At 40.0% G+C, this 18,303-nt stretch overlaps 1 protein-coding gene across 2 annotated transcripts; it reads left to right on the top strand.

Moving 5' to 3' along the window:
- Positions 1–139: 139 nt before the first annotated feature.
- COQ7 (coenzyme Q7, hydroxylase) lies at positions 140–12,607 on the top strand. 2 transcript variants are annotated; one of them, XR_004002365.1, is made up of 7 exons: positions 140–246; positions 1,267–1,466; positions 2,799–2,913; positions 2,997–3,136; positions 6,255–6,323; positions 7,254–7,552; positions 8,086–12,607. XR_004002365.1 is itself a non-coding variant. In XM_030578012.1 (6 exons), the coding sequence occupies exons 1-6, from the start codon at positions 177–179 to the stop codon at positions 7,329–7,331; spliced, it is 672 nt and encodes a 223-aa protein (XP_030433872.1). In that variant the 5' UTR covers positions 140–176; the 3' UTR covers positions 7,332–12,607. The 2 variants fall into 2 exon arrangements, 1 of the variants encoding a protein (XP_030433872.1); XM_030578012.1 differs by having other exon boundaries at positions 7,254–12,607.
- Positions 12,608–18,303: the final 5,696 nt, after the last annotated feature.

Genomic DNA, 18,303 nt, shown 5'->3' with positions numbered 1-18,303 from the left:
GGGACTCTCGCCTGTGATTGACAGTACTTCTTTCCAATGGGAAGGAGACCGTAGGGGTCGAGAAGCCAATCGGAGCGGCACAGGGGCGGGAAGATTATACGTCAATTTGAGCGAGCCTTCTGAATACGTCATCACTCCGCGCCGAGGTGAGGCGGTTCCAGGCTCGGGTCAGGGCCATGGAGGCAGTCGTGATTCCGGCCGTGAGGGGGCTGCGCGCGGGTTGCCAGTGTCTCCGCTACGGGGCAGGTATGGGGGGGGAGGGCTTCGCGCAGCGATCACCCCCTCACTTGGGGTCACAACTTTTCCCTTTCATGGCAAAAGTGTTGTGCCCTCTTCCCGTGTCACGTTCCGGGTCATTCCATCTCTGCCGCTTTCTGGGGTTACGCCCCCCATGTCCCCTCCCGTCCCTGGGGTCACCCCTTCCTCCAATATGTTATTGCCTTCTGGGGTCACTCCTCCATCCTCTTCTTGGGGTCACTGAATGAAATTAATAGGCAGCAGGTTTAAAACAAACAAAAGGAAGTATTTCTTCACACAAGGCATGGTCAACCTGTGGAACTCTTTGCCAGAGGATGTTGTGAAGGCCAAGACTATAACAGGGTTGAAAAAAGAACTAGATAAATTCATGGAGCATAGGTCCATCAATTGCTATTAGCCAGGATGGGCAGGGATGATGTCCCTAGCCTCTGTTTGCCAGAAGCTGGGAATGTGTGACAGGGAATGGATCACTTGATGATTACCTGTTCTGTTCATTCCCTCTGGGGCACCTGGCATTGGTCGCTGTCAGAAGACAGGATACTGGGCTAGCTGGACCTTTGGTCTGACCCAGTATGGCCATTGTTATGGGGTCACCCCTTCCTGTCATATTCTGTCCCCTTGCAGTTTTACAGTTATCTCCACCCTCTCTTATCCCCACCCTGTGATCACTTCCTACCAGCCCATCTCTTTCCAGTATCATCCATCAACCCTTGCTTCATCCCCACTCCTGGGGTCATCAGAGCCCATTTCACGCTAATCTCTCATATCCCACTTTCACCCTAAAGTCACCTGTCATTTGTTCCTCTTTTCCATTCCTAATCAGAATCCCTTCCCCCGCATCACACTGGAGTCGTGTATCACAAAGGGGTAAGTAAGTAGGTACAACATTGAGTAAATGGTGTGTGCACTCAATGTTAAGTGTTTGTATGGATATTTTATTAAGACTGACTTCACTTTCAGTAGTGGTAGAGAATTATAGCTCACATAAGTTGTATCTCTGTTTGACAGGTTCTGAAAGAAAATGGAGTTTGCAGTCAAAACAGACTTCTTTCAGATTTTGTAGTACTGGAATGACCTTGGACAACATCAACAAGCCAGCCATAGATCGCATAATCAGGGTGGATCATGCAGGGGAGTATGGAGCAAATCGTATTTATGCTGGGCAAATGGCTGTGCTAGGTAGAACTACAGTAGGGCCAGTCATTCAGGTTAGTATGTGTGGTCTAACTTCATCTTATCTTTATGCGTCTTATATACTCAAAGACATATTCTTTATCTGAAGTACAGTAAAATAAATTACAAGGCTATAATTTAAGGTTTGCAATATTTACTTTAAAACAGCTGGTCTTACAAAAGCTGGTCTTCCTATGGTAAAGTGTAAGCATGACACATAACATAGTGATTGGATTGGCTGATGAGTTGGGCCATACCAAATTCATGGTCCATTTTGGTCAATTTCACAGTCATAGGATTTTTAAAATCATAAATTTCATGATTTCATCTATTTAAATCTGAAATTTCATGGTGTTGTAATTGTAGTTGTAAATGATCCAAAAAGGAATTGTGGGAGGGGTTACAAACTTATTGTATGGGCAGGTTGTGGTACTGCTATCCTTACTTCTGCACTGCTGCTGGTAGGGCCCTGCCTTCAGAGCTGGGCACCCAGGCAACAGCCGCTGCTCTCCAGCTGCGCTGCTCTCCAGCTGCGCAGCTCTGAAGGCAGCGCAGAAATAAGGGTGACGATACCACAATTCCCCTAAAATAAACTTGCAGCCCCTCTTCAACTCCCTTTTGGGTCAGGACTCCCAGTTTGAGAAGCGCTGGTCTCCCCTGTGAAAACCCTGTAATATAGGGTAAAAGCACACAAAAGACCAGATTTCATGGGAGGAGACCAGATTTCATAGTCCATGACATGTTTTTCATGGTGATTAATTTGGTAGGGCCCAACTGCTGAGTGAATCATAGACATGCAGTTGTTGCAATGGTGTGACAAAGGCTTCTTCGTTATGTTATAGGTGCCAAGATTTTTGTAAAATAAAACTCATTTTGTATGAAAAAAAGGAATGGGGGAAAGCTGTGAAATAACTGGTTCATATTCCCTTTTCCCAAAATGTTAACTAATTAGTGACTATAAACAGGTTTTAACAAAACCTAATAGTAAAGTTTTAACAAATCTGACCAATGCTCTTCCTCTTAATTCATCAACTTTCATTCTTTCTTCTTCTGTTGTCATCCTTTCCTAATTTTTCAGTCGTCAGAGTTTTCTATGTTAGACAGGACCTGAATTTCTAATGTAAAAGCAAGCAGGAGAGGGGAAAAGACACACAACCCATCCCTACCTGCGCACCTTTCAGGCGCTGTTTACGTATCCCAGAGAAAAACCAGTCACAAGCCAATTTAATTTATTTCATAGATCACCTTTAAAAATCAAATTAAAATTAGCATGAGTGAAGTTAACATCCATTGAATTTTTTCTCTACATTTATAGTTAATGCCTTATTTTCTATTATGTTTTTTCTTTAATTTTATTTCTGTTGCAGCAAATGTGGGATCAAGAAAAGGACCATCTGAAAAAGTTTAATGAGTTAATGGTCGCATTTAGAGTTCGACCTACTGTTTTATTGCCTTTTTGGAATGTTGCAGGGTTTGCTTTAGGTGAGTGCATGGTCTTATTGATGATGTTATTAATACTGTAGGTTGGAATGTTTTGTTTGAATTAATTTGTTTGATAATTACAGGTGCTGGAACTGCTTTACTTGGAAAAGAAGGTGCAATGGCTTGCACTGTGGCAGTGGAAGAGAGCATATCAGAGCATTATAACAACCAGATCAGAACACTAATGGAGGAGGATCCAGAAAAATACAAAGAATTATTGCAGGTATGTGAATGTGGTTTAAAGGTATTTCACATATTCTCTGGAGAGTATATTGAGACAGTGTTTTTCAAATGACATAAATATGGCATTTGGATTTGCAGCAGATTATTTTCTCACTGCTAGTTCAGAACACTAAAGGCAGTGAAACACTCAAAATGAAAATGTTATGTTTCAGTTAGCTGTTGGATTAAATGTAAATATCTGAGACCACAGCTACAGAGCCCATTTCTAGTAGTTACAATCTGTTTTTTTGATGGGGACAGAAGAGGCAGCCTATGGTGCCCAAACATTTTAATTTAATGGGAGGAACTAGAGAAAAAGAAAATGAACAAATTGTTATAATGTGCCATGTGGCATGTTTTGGTTATACTGGGTATGACAATATCATTGCAACTCCACATACCTTGCAGACTTTGGGAGCAGCTGATCTCTCACCTTCATTAGACTAGGAAAGTGGTTCCTAATCCTTTAGAATTTAACACTTTTGGGCCACAATCCTGAATTGAGCTTCTAATGGGCAGACAACTGTGCATGTGCATAGCCCTGTTGATTTCAATAGGAGGTCTACCCGTGAGGAGCTTGTTATAAGGTCAGGGCCTAAGAACTCAGTTGTAACAACTCATTGACCACTACTGCCTAGTCAGTTATACATGGGCTGACCTGTGGTTGAGGTTGGGCTGCTCCAGCTCCCAGTCTCATAGTCCCAAGACTGGGATTTGAATTAGCCCAAACTCTGTTGTTGTTTAGCATCTGCAAGACTAGGTGAGAGATGAGCTGTGAGCACAAAGGTACTATATTTTTAAAAAGCTGGTTTGTGCACCAGTAAAAATACAAGACAAAACAACGACACTGAATGCAAGAGCAGGATAGAGGGAGTATCAAGAACTCAAATTGTCCAGCAGAGTAAAATGTTCTAACTTTGATGTCTGGAAACCCTGAGCATGTCTTTGGCAAAAGTGTATTTTATTTGTCGATTTGTTTTATACAAATATAAAAAGAGGAGCCTACACAGAGCCCTATATGAGGAAAACTGTCATGTATGATAGAAAAATCTCACACCATTAGTTCACATGTTTTGCTTGAAGGTATTTGGTTTAATAATTTCTGCAATCTGTACTTCACAAAGGAGAAAAATTTGCATTTTATACTCAGCTCATATCTTGAGTCCTAGTTCTTTCTCTTCTAGGCCCTGATCCTGAAAGTTGTTCCATATGGGGGAAACTTGAATCCACTGGAGCCTCATGGACTTGCCCGATTAAAAAAGAGAATATAATTTATTTAAATATTTTTGGATGTTTTCTACGTTTTCAAATATTTTTATTTCAATTGCAACACAATACAAAGTGTACAGTGCTCACTTTATATTTATTTTTTATTACGAGTATTTGCACTGTAAAAAAATAGTATTTTTCAATTCACCTAATACAAGTACTGTAGTACAATCTCTGTTTATCATGCAAGTTGAACTTACAAATGTAGAATTATGTACAAAAAATAACTGCATTCAAAAATAAAAATGTCAAACTTTAGACTAGAGCCTGTAAGTCCACTCAGTCCTACTTCTTATTCAGCCAATTGCATAGACAAAGAAATTTGTTTACATTTGCAGGTGATAATGCTGCCTGCTTCTTGTTCACAATGTCACCTGAAAATGAAAACAGGCATTTCCATGGCACTGTTGTAGCCAGCGTTGTAAGATATTTGCGTGCCAGATGCGCTGAAGATTCATATGTCCCCTCATGCTCCAACCACCATTCCAGGGGACATTCGTCCATATCAATGGCAGGTTCTGCTCGATAACAATCCAAAGGAGTGTGGACTGACGCATGTTCATTTTCATCATCTGAGTCAGATGCAACCAGCAGAAGGTTGATTTTCTTTTTTGGTGTTTTGGGTTCTGTAGTTTCTGCATCTTGAGTGTTGCTCTTTTAAGACTTCTGAAAGCATGCTCCATACCTTGTCCCTCTCAGATTTTGAAAGTCGCTTCAGCTTCTTAAACCGTAGGTCAAGTGCTGTAGCTATCTTTAGAAATCTCACATTGATACCTTCTTTGCCTTTTGTCAAATCTGCAGTGAAAGTGTTCTTAAAATGAACAACATGTGCTGGGTCATCATCTGAGACTTCTATAACATGAAATATATGTCAGAATACAGGTAAAATAAGAGCAGGGGACATAGAATTCTCCCCCAAGGAATTCAGTCACAAATTTTATTAATGCATTATTTTTTTAACAAGCATAGTCAACATGGAAGCATGTCTTCCGGAATGGTGGCTGAAGCATGAACGGGCATATGTATGTTTAGCATATATGTCTCGTAAATGCTTTGTAATGCCAACTACAAAAGTGCCATGCAAATGCCTGTTCTCACTTTCTGGTGACATGGTAAATAAGAAGAGGGCAGCATTAACTCCTGCAAATGTAAACAAACTTATTTGTCTTAGCAATTGGCTGAACAAGAAGTAGGACTGAGTGGACTTATAGGCTCTGAAGTTTTACATTTTTTTTTTCTGAGTGCAATTATGTAACAAAAATCTACATTTGGAAGTTGCACTTTCATGACAGAGATTGCACAACAGTACTTGTATGAGGTGAACTGAAAAATATTTCTTTTCTTTATCATTTTTATAGTGCAAATATTTATAATAAAAATAATATACACTTTGATTTCAATTATAACACACAATACAATATATATATGAAAATGTAGAAAAACATGAACAATATTTAATTTCAATTGGTATTCTATTGTTTACAGTGAGATTAAAACGGCTTTTAATAGCGATTAATTTTTTTAATCGTGATAAAATTTTGAGTTAATCGTATGAGTTAACTGCGATTAATTGACAGCCCTATTTTCTGTATAGTTCCAAAAACATAGCATGAGCTTCTTTATTTCGGAAGTTGTTTCCTCATACACCATAGCTATAGGTTCTTCTAACTAGAAATTGTGGAGAAGGGATTTTTCAAAAGCATTCAGTTTCCTGCAGGTCTTGACCTCGGATATTAGCCCTCAAGTGATGATGTGGCCAGAAGTATGTGGTTTATGTACAGTTTTGTCATCTTGATGATTGATGTGTAGCTGAAAACTGTTACTAATCTGCTACCGTTTCTTTTAAAAAGATAATAAAGAAGTTCCGAGATGAGGAGCTGGAGCACCATGATGTAGGGCTTGACCACAATGCAGAATTGGTAGGCATAGAGCATTTATTCATCGCTGTTGATCATTGCTATGCATCTGGTTGTGATAGTCTCTTCTCTTTGTGCAATTGAAAGTGTAGCGCATGCGTGGGAAAATAACAGTGCAATAATTCTTTATTCTTTCTCGGGAGGCAGGTATAAGATAACACTGAAGGCGCCTTCACCAGAATCTGAAATGATGCTGAATTTTTTTCCAGCAACTGAGTAGCATCCCATTATAGAATCATAGATTATTAGGGTTGGTAGGGACCTCAGGAGATCATCTAGTCCAACCCCTACTCATAGCAGGACCAATCCCCAAATGGCCCCCTCAAGGATTGAACTCTCAACCCTGGGTTTAGCAGGCCAATGCTCAAACCACATTACGCAGCTGTTAAAACTAGTTCTTTGTTCCTAACTAACTAGTTCAACTCTGTTTTTGTTTTTTCAAATCGTAGCTTAATTTGATTTTTCTTAAAAGATCAGATTAATAAGTGAGCCTTTTGTCAGAGTAATCTATCCCTTTCAGTCTTGGGAATCCAGATATCACCCTGATATACCAAACACAGTTTACCATATTGATTTAGGATGAAACTCTGGACCAAATTCTTCTTTCTTGTAATGCCTCATCAGCTCTGTGTAGTCCCTTTACTGTTTTCCCACCTCTGTGGGGAACCTGAAAGAGTTCTGTTATGTGGAGGGAAGGGGCATATTTTTCTCACATACAATATATTTAAGTGCAAGGTAAGGCTTTTTAATTAAAAGAAAAGAGGCTATTTTTCCTTCTGAGAAAGCAATATTGTTTCTCTAATGTAGATGAAAACAAATCTTTATATATTTAATATTTTAAAAAAAAAATTAAATGCATACCTTGTTACCACAAATCTTTTTTTTTAATTCAGACTTCATCCAATGACTAATTATCATCTTTCTCTCTCATAGGCACCAGCTTATTCACTTTTGAAGACTGCTATACAAATTGGATGTAAAGCTGCAATATTTTTATCAGAGCGAATTTAGCACTCTATTTTTCAGTAATATAAAAGATTATGGTATTAAATTAAGATTTAACCAGTACACTTGTGAAATTATGTGAAACTAATAGATATATTTTACAGTAACTGACTTTTTTTTTCTTCTTTTTATATTCTGTCAGTCTTACTTATGCTAAGTAATATCTTGCTCAACAGGTATTTTCATTGAAATTAGTGGGGCTGCATGTGGAGTAATATACTTACAATGTGAGTATGGATGGTAGAATTGGGTTCTTACTGACTAAATCTAAAATGAAATTAAAAGGCTGTTTTTTAACCAAAAAAAATCTGTTGGTTTTGCAAGTATTCACAAGGTGGCAGCAAAGCGTGTGTTTATGCAATAGTATATACATTTAGTATTAGTCTTCTGTACTTCTACAGACTTTTAAAAATTAGCTAAACCTTCAATTTAATTTAAAACAATACATTTAGCACGGATTATTTTCTGAGTTTTATTTTCAGGGAAAGTAAATCAAGTTCTGGTAAGAATATTTCCCTCATATGTCTCAGATAAAGGCCTGTTATATCAATGAAATAGAGCCCTGTAATGACTTTCAACTTTGTATTCTTCTTGGGCCTAATTCTGAAGTTTGGTCAAAAATTCCCTTTGTTCTGAATGTGTACCGAAAAAGTCGGCCTTATATACTTGATTTAAAGCAGAAGACGACAGATACTAGCTGCAATTAGCAACAGTGTTTCTTTTCATGAGTTTTAGCTCATCCTATCCTATCTCTTCCTAGGTCTTCTATGGCATTGATTGGATAGAGACATGCCAGCTTTCACAGTGCAGGGGAAGAGGGTTCCCCAGACCTCTTAAAAGCACCCTAGCATGAGAGCAATTGAAATAAACCAGATGAAATTCTGACTGCATCTTTCACAAGAAGTGCATACTGTCAATGCCTGGTGATGACAGAGAAATACAGACCACACCGTGCAATAATGCAGTTGGTATATCTTAAACTGGAGTGATCCCTCCAGTTTGTACAGCAGAAGTACAGATTTTACAAAACTCCTTTCTAGAGCCCTGGGATGGAGACAGTTAATGGCCTCAAGTGGCCAAACAGTAGAATTGGGATGTGAATTTCCTCATGCCTCACTTCCAGATGAGACTGGTACAGCTTGTTTAGTAGGGGACTACTCACACAATAAAGGAGATGGACAGGATCTTGGGCCAGGTAGTGTCCAATGTTCCTTCTGCCTAAAGCACCTCCTGCCCATTCTTCCATTGTCACTGCCTCCTAGAGAAGGTGTGATCAAAAAGAAAACTTTAAAGGGAATTTGGCATAGTTTTTTCTCACACACACAGTCCTTTTTAACATTTTATAGTTTAATAACGAGTCAGGCCAATTTAATGCTACTTATGGCAGAGACTGAAACGCTTGCATTATTTTCACAGTGACCTCTGCAGTGTTTAAGCAAAATCAATTCCGGAATGTATGACAGTTAGATGTGCTGACCTATTGCTATAAAATCATTTGAGGTCACTATTAAATTTGTGTTAAAATGCAAGTTTGAAGCTGGGATACGTATTGATTTTGGTTGTCTGTTGGAGATAGGCTTTCACTTCTATCAACAGTGTTGTATGAAGATGGAAAGGAATGTAAAAGTCTTTCCTCTTAAATCATGGAAACAAAAAATTAGGGTTTTGGGTGGAGGGAGTGTGTCCTATTCCAACCTTACCTGCCACTAAACATAGTTCTCGTTCACTAATCTAGTTTTCATCCTTTCCGTTGAATGGAGAGCATTTAGCTTGTTTGGCAGATTAGAAATAGAATCCTTTTGTTGTTCAGGATTAAAAGTTGTAGCATATCAAGCATTGTTGCTTACAGACGAAGCGAACAGTGATGGAGAAGTGATTGAAAAGCTGGCTCACAAGTGTTGGGAAGGTAGCATTTTTTCATGACTTCTTTGCAAAGGCGGGAATCGCAAGGTGAGAGACAGAGTATCTCGGAGGTACTGCTCATGCCACTGTTGTTGAAGTGGTGTTAGCATTACCAACGTAAAACCTCTTTTACAGGGGGCTTGTAACGCATCTGTAAAAATTCATTCCTAGCTAAAACTTAGCATTTAAGGTTTTTGCAAGAGGATGATTTCCCTACCACCTCTCCCCCACCCCCTTTAAATTTGGTCAAAAAAAGTATATCTTCAAATAGAAACTTTTTGTATGCTCCCTATCACTGGTCACAATGGCTCTTTATATAAACAGCAACAACAAAATCATCTAATTGGACAGGCAGTGAGATAAATTCTATTCTCAGCTAACCAGTGTAGAACTCCATTGACTTCTAATGAGTTGAAGCGGACATCACTGAAGTCATTTACATTGTTTAAACGAAGTATAATTTGGTCACAGTCCTTAGTCTCTTCACTCACCCACTGGACCCACTTGACACATTGGCTTTGACTCATCTAAATCACTGAGTTGATGGGGAGTGGGAGTACAAGAAAGTAAACTTTTCCAAGGGACTTCTTGGCTGAACCCCAGGAAGCTGTGACTAGCACAGATGTGACTTATATTAGTATTGAGGTAATGGTGTTCTCTGCCCTGGTTAATGCATTGATTTGATGTAAATGTTTGCCTACAATGGAATCTAGATCTGGTTCTATTCTCTATCCACCGGCTCATTCTGCCTCCCTTTTACTTCCTGTGCTCATCTGCTCAGTAGGGCGAGGATTTTTTTTGAACACTTGCTCATTGGCAGACCTGTTAGATCGGTGTTCTTGACATGTTCCATATTGTACCCTGTACGTGACATGCACTTTCTGCAGGAATATTGCACACACCATCAAGTTGTTTTTCTTAAGATTCTTAGCTCAGGCTTACCTATAGTTGGAAATTTACTGAAATAGGTATTGTGGAATCATTATTTTGGTGTAAGGCCCTGGAATAAGAGTGCTTTTTTCTGTTTTAGCTTAATCCACTATAATCCTTTTCCCTTTCCAGCCTGATTAGTTCAAAACCTGTTAGTATTTAAGATGTCTGTGAAGTCACAAAGCAGAACACTTACATGTGGATTTTAGGACACGTGAAATGAATAGGCATCAGTCATCATAAAAACATCAACCCTGTAGGCTAATAGTCTAATTTTGGATAGCCTGCAAGACCAGGCTTCCCAGCAGTTTGTGGACATTTTTGATTTAGCAGAAAGTGACTTTTCCATTGGAAAAGCATTCTAATAGAAGAGTCCCAACCAGTGGTAGAAATTGCCTTTTTGGCTGTTAGATGATCATTATAAGCAAGTCCATAAAACAGTGATATTTCTCAATCTGGTATAGGTAGTGGTTAAATCTGCCTTTTGTCGTCATAGATAGTACTAATAGGTGTTTTGCTGCTAGGGAGTTAAATTATTATTGGCTTGTTAGTACTCCAGCAAGCTGTATCGTTCTTTACTTCTAGGCATGTCACTTTTATAGGTGCAGAGTTCTTTGTTGCTTGTCAAAACTTCAAAGATCATTGCAAGAGTAACCTCCAATTTGATCCTCACAGCTGAAAGCTCCACTGTTCATTGTGAGGGATGGATAATCACATCAGTCAATCGGAACTGGCTGCTGGGATTGCTGCATTTTTCATGGCTGCCGTGTGGTAGTTGGCTCTACTCAGAGGCAGGCGGGCATACATTGGGTCTGGTGTTTAGCTGGTAACTAGAGATTATAATTGTAGCTTGGAATGTTGATTTTAGATGGAAGTGTTTAGGAGATTTTAATTATTAAAAAAAACAACCCTCTGTTTTTTAAGATGTAAGATTGTTCTGTAAAGTGTTCTTTGCAGTGATTCACCATACGCCACAACTTGGATAATTTTTACACAGAAGCAGGATTACAGCCACCCAGCTGTTTTATTGGGGCAAGAATCCCATTTTGATGGTTTACTCTATAAGGATTGATGGAATAAAATGAGCTGCCAGGCTGTTTTATTGGGGCAAGAATCCCATTTTGATGGTTTACTCTATAAGGATTGATGGAATAAAATGAGGGAGAACGTTGGTCAACTGACTGATCACTATTGCCAGCTTGGGAGGATTTCATAATGGTCTTTTGCTCTCAGCTACTGGTAATGGCATTACAACACTCTCCTTCTGGCTTCATCCTCATGGGTCACTTTAGTTTACTAATGACATGTGAGAGGTGAAGCGGGAGGGGAAGTGGCTAGAGCACAAGTGACAGGAATCTTGGTCTGAGCCTCAGCAATTGTGTCATAAATGTTTGAAGTCTCATGTTGTGGCTGTGCTTAATGCAAACGTAGTGGTTTTTATCCCCTATCTGCTCTTGATGAGATGAGTGTGACCTTCTTTATCTGGTCTGACCTTGCTGGGCTTATCCACAAATTTATCACCTCAAGATTAGACTATTGTAAGGTGCTGTACCTGGGGCTACATGATGAAACTATCCTAGTTACTGAAGTTAATGCAGAATGTGGCCATTCACCTACTAGATGTGTTAGCAGCGAACACATCACCAGGACACTGTACTTATGTTGACTGTCAGTAAGCTTCCAGGTGGAGTTAGAGGCATTGGCTTTAACCTGTGAAGGTTTACATGGTTTGCAATGTGATTACCCTAAGGGACGGCCTGCCTCCCTAAGTGAAACTGCTGCAGGCACAATCAGTGAAGATCCTTGAATTGGAGCCCTCTTGTCTTGAAAGAGAGGAGGCGGCTGGCAGGGCATTTGTTGCGAAATGTCCTCACCTTCGGAATTCACGGCCTCCTGGTTGATAGAACCCAGACATTTTAATCATTTGGACGTGTTGCAAGACCCATCTTTTCTCTTGGCCATTTGGGAAAGAGGCAAGTTAATGTGATGGATATGGGTGGGACTTGTCAATAAGCTTCTAATAGACTTGTAAAAGGTTGTATTAAATATTATTTTAAAATTGTGATGTACCTAGAGTTTGGGTTAGGAACTGACTAAAATAAAATGTTGGAAAGTGAGATTTGATCCATGTGACTAAATGGTTGCTAATGTTGTCAGTGAGAGAAGTAAATTTCTACTGTACTATAATACGCCCTGTCAGTTATTACTTTGATCAAAATGTCCTTGCTTTTAAAGATTATTTGTTCAAAATAAGATATTTTAAGCATGACTTCATCACTCTTGTCATAGATCATTCACTATAAAATAAGATTACAAAGTACATTTGCTAAAATGTAAAACCAAAAACGTACCTGTAAATATCTCAAGAATTCCAGAACAAGAGACTTGTAGTACACAACATATGCATTTACTTATCAATGTAAGAAACAAATACAACTTTTTAAAAATGATCACGACGTTGAATGCGCTATTCTAAAAGCCTACAAATTGCTGCAGGAAAACAATGGCAAATATACAATCAAAGTTAGGAATTTACAAAGAAGTTTTATTATTATTTTATTATTATTTATTAATAATATAAAAGTGATAACTCCCCCAAGTCAGACAATCTCCTGGTCCCCCAGCCATTATTTCAGGACTTAAAGCTAGACAAGGCCTGGTGTAGTGCTTTCATGGGTATTATTCTTTTCTAAGACCAATATTCTCAAAGAAACAGGTTTGTACAGAGATTCTCTGAACCTGTTTGTGTTATTAAGCAGTCATGGAATTTGCTTCTAAATTTTACAGACAGCCTGGTGTTCTGGTCGCGCTTGAGATGTGGGTGGCCTCTGAGGACAGAGGACATTGCACACTGCACTCTTACAGCAAAAACATGTCAGAGACAAAACACTTCTTTTTTTTTTAAACACATTTGGGTTGACTGAGGGATGGAAACATCAAAGGACAGGAAACCTCAGCGTAAAGCCAATCTCTTTGCCCATGTCTGTACTAACAGTGGAAGAATTCACACCAAATACACTGTCATGAATGGCTGAAAACAATATACTACATTCAGTTTAATACAGTGCATTAAAGTACATCCCTGTCTAGGTTGTCAGACAGTAAAATCTTTTCTCTAGCAGTGAGTTTGAATCGTAAACATAACTCAGAGTGTATGTAATGTGTTAGGTGAATAACTGCTGCTTTATGTACCATAACAGGATTTCTTATTTGCATGTATTTAGAGTGGAGTATTTGCACCAGTATATTTAAGATTATGGGCCTGATTCTGCTCTCTCTCACACTGATTTTCACACCTTGTGCATTGCCATTTATTTCAGTAGAATGACTTCTGATTCTCACTAGTGTAAATGAGAGAAGAACCATACCCTATTTTTAGACTTTTATTATTAAAAACCTATGTGGGGGATTGTAACATGGCTGTACAAGAGGTTAGGGATCGTGCAAAGGGAAACACTGTAGAGGGGTACTCAGATACATTTAATTTGATCCGTGCCTCAGCTTGGATTTTGTGGTAATTATACAAATGCCATGAGGCTGTGGCGTTTTCTTCTTCTTTATGCTTTTCAGCTATTAGCATTAGTCAATTTCTGATAGCTGCTCAGCCTTCAGCAGCAGGCAGAGGGCAAATAGATTTCTAAGCCCTCATTGTGTGTTGTGTAGTCCTGTTACACCATTTATGCCCAAATGGACTCTGTGATCAGGCTCATCTTTTGTTTAACAGAGCAAAACGGATTGGATTAGTGCTGATGCCTCACAAACATCTGAAAAATGGAGTGGGATTGTTTCTAGGAAGTAGCTTGGCTGACTGGCCACTGTTTCACTTCATGTGGCTGCTTTCAGCTGTCTCTTGAGTCACAGAATATACACCTCTTTGGCTCTTGTAATAAAATGATAAGGACCTATGCAAATGTGCCATGGGATCCAAACCCTTGCATTTGAAATACAAATGGTTTCCATGAGGACAAGGCAATTCAACACTCTTATAATAATTTAGGGCCTGATCATCATTCTCCCCTCAAATGGGAAGGGTTTCTCATCCTACAGTGGGAAGAAGGGGCATAGTTTACAAACCCTTGACTGCACAGCATGCATGGGTTCATGCAGCTTAGCTGCTGCTCCCAGCTCTGTTTCTGCTAGCCTTTGCTGCTTTCCACCATCCTCATTGGGAGTAGATATCTGACCCCCACTCTTGAAAGGTGCGCCACAAACCAGGGGCCTGATTAGTACCACTGGTGAGGGAGCTAAATACAGACTCCAGTGTTGCTGTTGTGGTAACAAGTATTCTGATGTGTCCTGCTCCAAAGCTGTCAAAATATGCCCTCCCTGCAGCCACTGCTGTTCACGCTGCAGGAGGAAGACCAAGCTGAGGAAAGCAAATAAGCAATTTTGAGCTGAGTATTGTGTATCAGAAAGGATGATTTTTAAGAACTTAAAACAGCTTCTGGGCCTTGTCTCTCCTCAGAAGCAAATCCAAACACGTTATGTACAGGGCCCATAGGACATCTTGTCATATGCAAGACTGAGAAGATAACATGGTTATTTGAGATACTAGCTTGATGTCTGTGATTTTTGTCATTTAAGATAAAATTGATATATAAGGGGTCCACTTCTCAGCTGGTGTAAGTTGTCTTTGTTTCCTTGACCTCAGTGGAGCTGAAGTTTATACCAGCTGAGGTAGAATTTGCCATGTGCAATATTTAAAATATGGTGGTGTTTGCTCACATACAACCAAAGCTGTAGGTACTCACTCTCTGAGCAAAGCTATGCCTGTTGCTTTTTGTCTGTACCAGCCTCCTATTTTCAGTTTATTACACTCCATAAATGGGTGCTATTTTTGTGTGTTACTAAAGAGCACTCAAAGCTTGTAAGACTTAACAAACAGGAATTAAAACTACTCAGAACTTTTTTTTTTATGATGCATAGAAAATGAGTATCTCACTCTGTTAATGATCTCTGAACTTATTGAGCACAAAATTGGCCAAAATGTGCCCAACAAATATCTTGAAAGAAATCTTGTCTAGTAGGTCTCTTTGATAAAATCTCCCTAGCTGTAATTTAAAATACTATTGCATTGTTGGTGGCAACAGTTACATGGCTTCACCTCGGGAATATCTTGCTCTCATTCTAATTTATATTTCTTGTGATCTTCCTTTTGTTCTTCCGTCAGTCTTATGTAGATATATCTGATTTATTTATCTCATGCTTATCACCATAGTAACTCAGTCAGTAGGAGTCTTGCCATTGGTTTTAACAGTAACAAGCCTAGGCCTTATGGTTTGTGTATGTATTTGTATGTTCTTAAAGTATTTAGAAAATCATGTGCTACAGGACCAAACTCTACACTGACTATGGGCAAAACTCCCATTAGCCTCCTGTGAGATGTAAGTCAGGGTAGAATGTAAGGAGAATTTGACCCATGTAGTTCATTGCTTATTTACTGTATTGTTCGTATGATACTAGTGTTTGACTTGGCCAGTTAGGACGAGTAGGGGTTTCCTGTTTGTCTGACATTTATACATTGGAACTTGGAGTCAGTGTGCACAAAGGGTTGGAGAAAAATTATCTCCTAGTAAACACTTTTCCTAGGCGATGAGATTCTGTCCACTGTGCTCCTGTTGCAGATTATTAACCAAATAGTGTGTTGCCATGGTTGGCTTTTCTGAGATAGGTGCATGAAGGGGGGGGTTCCTACATAACTGTATAGGGCCCCCCTAATGTCCTGGCAAAGGAAGGTTTGTAAACACAATGGAGATTTAAGGGCCACATTTGTGGTTGGCCCCTGTGTGTGTGTGTCTGTGTGTGGTGTGAGAGAGAGACACACACAAGGTGAGTGCAAAGAGTTTTCCCTTTCCTTATACTCTCCCACTGTGGCCAGCCATAATCATAGCCCCATTGTTCTCCTGCGTGGAGGCACTACTCCCTGATAACACCTCCCTGATGGGACAAGGGGCATGGAAAGAGGCTAGGACATAGCATCTTCTGTAATACTAGTGGGAGGAGTTGTGGAGGGCAGTACATGTACAATGGACACACTTCCCTATATGATAGGTTGGTCTAGGAGATGTAGTGTGAGCTGCAGATTGGAACCTAGAAAGCCCTGAGTTTTTTTAATCCTGATTCTGCTACAGGTTGCTTTGTGGCCTTATGCAAGTCATGTGGAGCTGCACCATCCCATCAGAGGCACCGGATATGCCTTGCATGCTCCCTGAATGCTGGAGAGATCAGCAACTGCTACTCACACCCCTTTATGGTGTCGCAAACTCCTTGCAAGGCAGCCACTGAGAGCTTTAAATGTATGCCAACCATTTTTCGCCACTAGGTTCAGAGCTATGGCATTCAACCTACATGAATTCCTCAGCCATTTTCAGTTCATGTAAACAACAATGCCTAAAATGGAGGAGCCAAAAATAGAGACCAGTTCCAAGGAAAGACGTGTGAGGGGTGTTCATTTAACAAACACCAAAAGGGAGCCTTTAATTCAGTTTCTCTGCAGTGCATTAGAACCATAGTATGAAGTCAGGGTCAGGGAGTGCTGACAGCTTTACAGCAGCAGTTCTATTCACAAGCAACCAGATAGTCAATTTAATGCTCTTCAGAGATTTTTATTTTTTGAGTTCTGCATTTAGAACTCTTGTCCCAATCCAAAATCCATTGATTGACGCCACTGGGTGTTGGAAGAGCCTCGATAGGGGGGATTTTTCAAAAGTGCCTAAGTAAATTAGGAGCACAGATCCCAGTAGAGGTCTATAGAATTTGTGTTTCTAAGTCACTTAGGTGTTTTTTAAAATTCCACCTTCTATTACTATCTTACAACAGAGAACCCGTGTCGTCTTAGTAGCAAGGGTAGCATGGAAAATCTAAGCAGAACAAGGAAATGTGTGTATCCATGTCCAATAATCCTGCTTACACGACATAATTTTGACTTAGTCAACATGCAGGGTAAAATTCCAGTACTGATTGTTGTTAATATTTAAATTAATTACCACTTAATATTTTTAGTACTAAATTTCTTCATTTTACAAATTAAGGCCCTGATCCTGCATACACTTGCGCTCAATACGTAACTTTAAGCACGTAAGAGAGGGGCATTGTCTAATATCCTGGGTCCGACACAGCTACAACACCTCTGCATATATTTAAGCACATTAGCATTCCCATGGAAGCTAATGATATGTAGAAGTTAAGCATGTTTGTGAGACTTTGCAGGATTGAGGTCTAAGGCCTTGATCCTTCATATTGCTGTGTAGGGCTCTATTACTGCATTTTGCCCCATCATATCTAGTGGGACTTCTTGGATGTGTATCCCTTTGCAGTTCCAGGCCTACTGTACGAAGAGAAGGTCTTTGCCTGGAAAACTATCTAAGCAAAACCAGGAGGCAATGCACACCTCCTGTTATGCCCAACTCCCACTTGTGCACAATGAAACACTCCTTAATAATTTATAGTAGGGTGCAATTTCAATTGAAATGAAGTGAGAAGTGCCACCCCCAAATCTATTACACGCCAAATGTTTCCCAGGGTTTTCTAAGCTGAGTGTTCCCATGTTCATGAGCTACAGAGGGTGGGGCAGATTGATTTATGTGGGTGTGCGTGTGCCTTGTTTTTGATGGTCCATTAATTTTATTTGTATTCCCTCCATTATGGCTGAGTAAACACTGAAGCCCAGATCAGTTGAGGTGGATTTGCACATGGAGGGGACACTCTGTGCTTGGATCCTCACCTTCCTTTGGTGTGTGCGTGCATGTGCATTCTCTCTCCTCGATGGGGGCTGGGGACTTGGCCAGGCATAGAATTGAGGGGAAGGGGCTGTTCTCCAGGGCAGCAAGCCTGTTCTCCTTCTGGATAAATCGGTGTTTCCTCTCCCCAGCTATTACTATTACTTTTTCAGCCAATGGCAGGGCAGCTCCTGCTGGTACTCTGCTGTGCTGCCAGAGATGAAGGGTCTAGCAGAGCCACGAGCAGGCTCTGTAGCAGCACAGAGGCAAGGTTCCTGCAGCTTTCAAAATCCACAGCCCCCAAGTATCTCTCAACAGAGGGAACAAAGCAAGGGAAACTTAGAGGTCTCCTCTTATACCTTAGCCCTTCCTGTGGGTTTTTCTAAGGAAGATAGCGATTAACCACATGTAAATAAGTGAGTCACTGC

The sequence above is a fragment of the Gopherus evgoodei genome, chromosome 10 (genome assembly GCF_007399415.2).
Source record: "Gopherus evgoodei ecotype Sinaloan lineage chromosome 10, rGopEvg1_v1.p, whole genome shotgun sequence".
Lineage (NCBI taxonomy): Eukaryota > Metazoa > Chordata > Testudines > Testudinidae > Gopherus > Gopherus evgoodei.
Note: the sequence above shows the minus strand (reverse complement) of the source record. Positions and strands in the feature narration are given on the sequence as shown.

Bases quoted from the DNA above. Each gene is read 5' to 3' on its own strand.
- COQ7 (XM_030578012.1), top strand. From the start codon at position 177: ATGGAGGCAGTCGTGATTCCGGCCGTGAGGGGGCTGCGCGCGGGTTGC. The intron at 1,467-2,798 runs GTTAGTATGTGT...TTTCTGTTGCAG, and splicing joins CAGTAGGGCCAGTCATTCAG to CAAATGTGGGATCAAGAAAA. The intron at 3,137-6,254 runs GTATGTGAATGT...TCTTTTAAAAAG, and splicing joins AATACAAAGAATTATTGCAG to ATAATAAAGAAGTTCCGAGA.